At 60.7% G+C, this 1,488-nt stretch overlaps 1 protein-coding gene across 1 annotated transcript in view; it reads left to right on the plus strand.

Annotated features, from left to right (window-relative positions):
* Positions 1-1,488, plus strand: part of CFAP74 (cilia and flagella associated protein 74) — a 38,931-nt gene that overhangs the window by 24,052 nt on the left and 13,391 nt on the right. Inside the window, 2 exon segments of the mRNA XM_014543767.1 lie at positions 452-519; positions 787-1,052. Of these exon segments, the coding sequence (XP_014399253.1) occupies positions 452-519; positions 787-1,052 (334 nt within the window).

Raw genomic sequence — 1,488 nt, forward strand, 5'->3', positions numbered from 1 at the left:
CCCCTGGCTGCAGCCCGCAGCCCACAGCCCGCCCTCCCCCTGCACCAGCGTCCCTCCCGGCCGGCCATGCTCCTCAGCACACATCCTGCTGTTCGCTGTCTTAACACAAACCCCCTCGAGTCCTTGTCCCCTCCTCCTGCTGGAAGTGAACCCCAAAGGCTGGCTGGGGTGCTCTCTCCTCTCAGGCTGCTGCGCCCACCTCGCCCTCACTGGGCTATGGGCAAAGCCGCCCCCTTCCTGCTCCCAAGGTCGCCCCCCCTTCCTGCTCCCAGGGTGGGCCCCCATGCTCAGAGCAGCAGGTGGTGCAGAGCAGGGCAGGACCTCACCCCAACACCAGCTCCCGTGGCCCCCTGGCGTCAGCAGGAGGGTAGGGGTGACCGTGTCTCGGGATGGGCACAGCTTTGCCCTCCCGCTGGGCCAGTCCTCACATCCGAGGCGCCTCCTCTTCCAGAATCGGAGGATGTGAGCACCGACCTGCACATGTTCTCTGAGGAGCAGATGGAGATCACGCTGGGAGAGGTGAGCCAGGCCCCGCCTCCTGGTCCGCTGGCCCCCCTGGGAAGGCGGCCCTTCCGCAGACCAGAGCCGCCACTGGGAGTGTGCTGGGCCAGTAAGGCAGGGCAGGGCAGGGCAGGGAAGGGAAGGGAAGGGAAGGGCAGGGCCAGGCTTTGTGGCAAGAAGACACCCCAGGCGCCGGTGCTGCCACCACTGGCCTCAGGGACACGCCGTGGGAGGCCTGGGCGGCTTCGTGGAGCAGGAAGCCTGAGGCCGGCACGTCCCCTGCAGATCACAGAGGGCTATGTCGGCCCCTTCAGCTCCATCAAAGTGCCCATCATCTTCTCCCCGGTCACCCCCGGCACCGTCCAGAGCAGGTTCCAGTTCACGTTCAAGAACCAGCAGTGCCCGACGGTGAGTGTCCTACAGCCGCTCCGTGCACAGCTCAGCGCACACACACGCCTCCCCGTGCGCCTGCCCCCGGCCCTGCGGCAGCGCACGCCTCGCACACTCAGGCAGCTGGTGGTGGCAGGGACAGTTGGCACCCAGAGCCAACAGTGACACATGTCCACACACATGTCCGTGAGCACATGCACACACGTGCCCACACGGTGTACGTCCACCTACGTGCGTGTCCCACACACATATGGACATGTGTTTGTGGGCACAGTCACGTGCATGTGTCCACGCGTGTCCAATTGTGCATGTTTTCACACACATGCACGCTTGTACACGCATGTGCACGTGTTCATGCATACAGCCTTTGCTCTAAATCCCTAGAAATGTCTTTCTTAATTTCCAAGTAGTTAAATTTTCTTTCATTAGTTTTTATCGTTTATTTTTTACGACTATGAAATTATGCTCAGATAATATAATGTGCAATCTCTCCTTTTTTTAAAAAATGTGTTAACGTTTTCTTTGTGACCAGAGGTGAGGTTGACTGTGAAGACGATGAACAGATCTGTTGGCCGGTTACGCCCGTTCCCCTGCCCC

Source organism: Myotis brandtii, unplaced genomic scaffold (genome assembly GCF_000412655.1).
Source record: "Myotis brandtii unplaced genomic scaffold, ASM41265v1 scaffold334, whole genome shotgun sequence".
Lineage (NCBI taxonomy): Eukaryota > Metazoa > Chordata > Mammalia > Chiroptera > Vespertilionidae > Myotis > Myotis brandtii.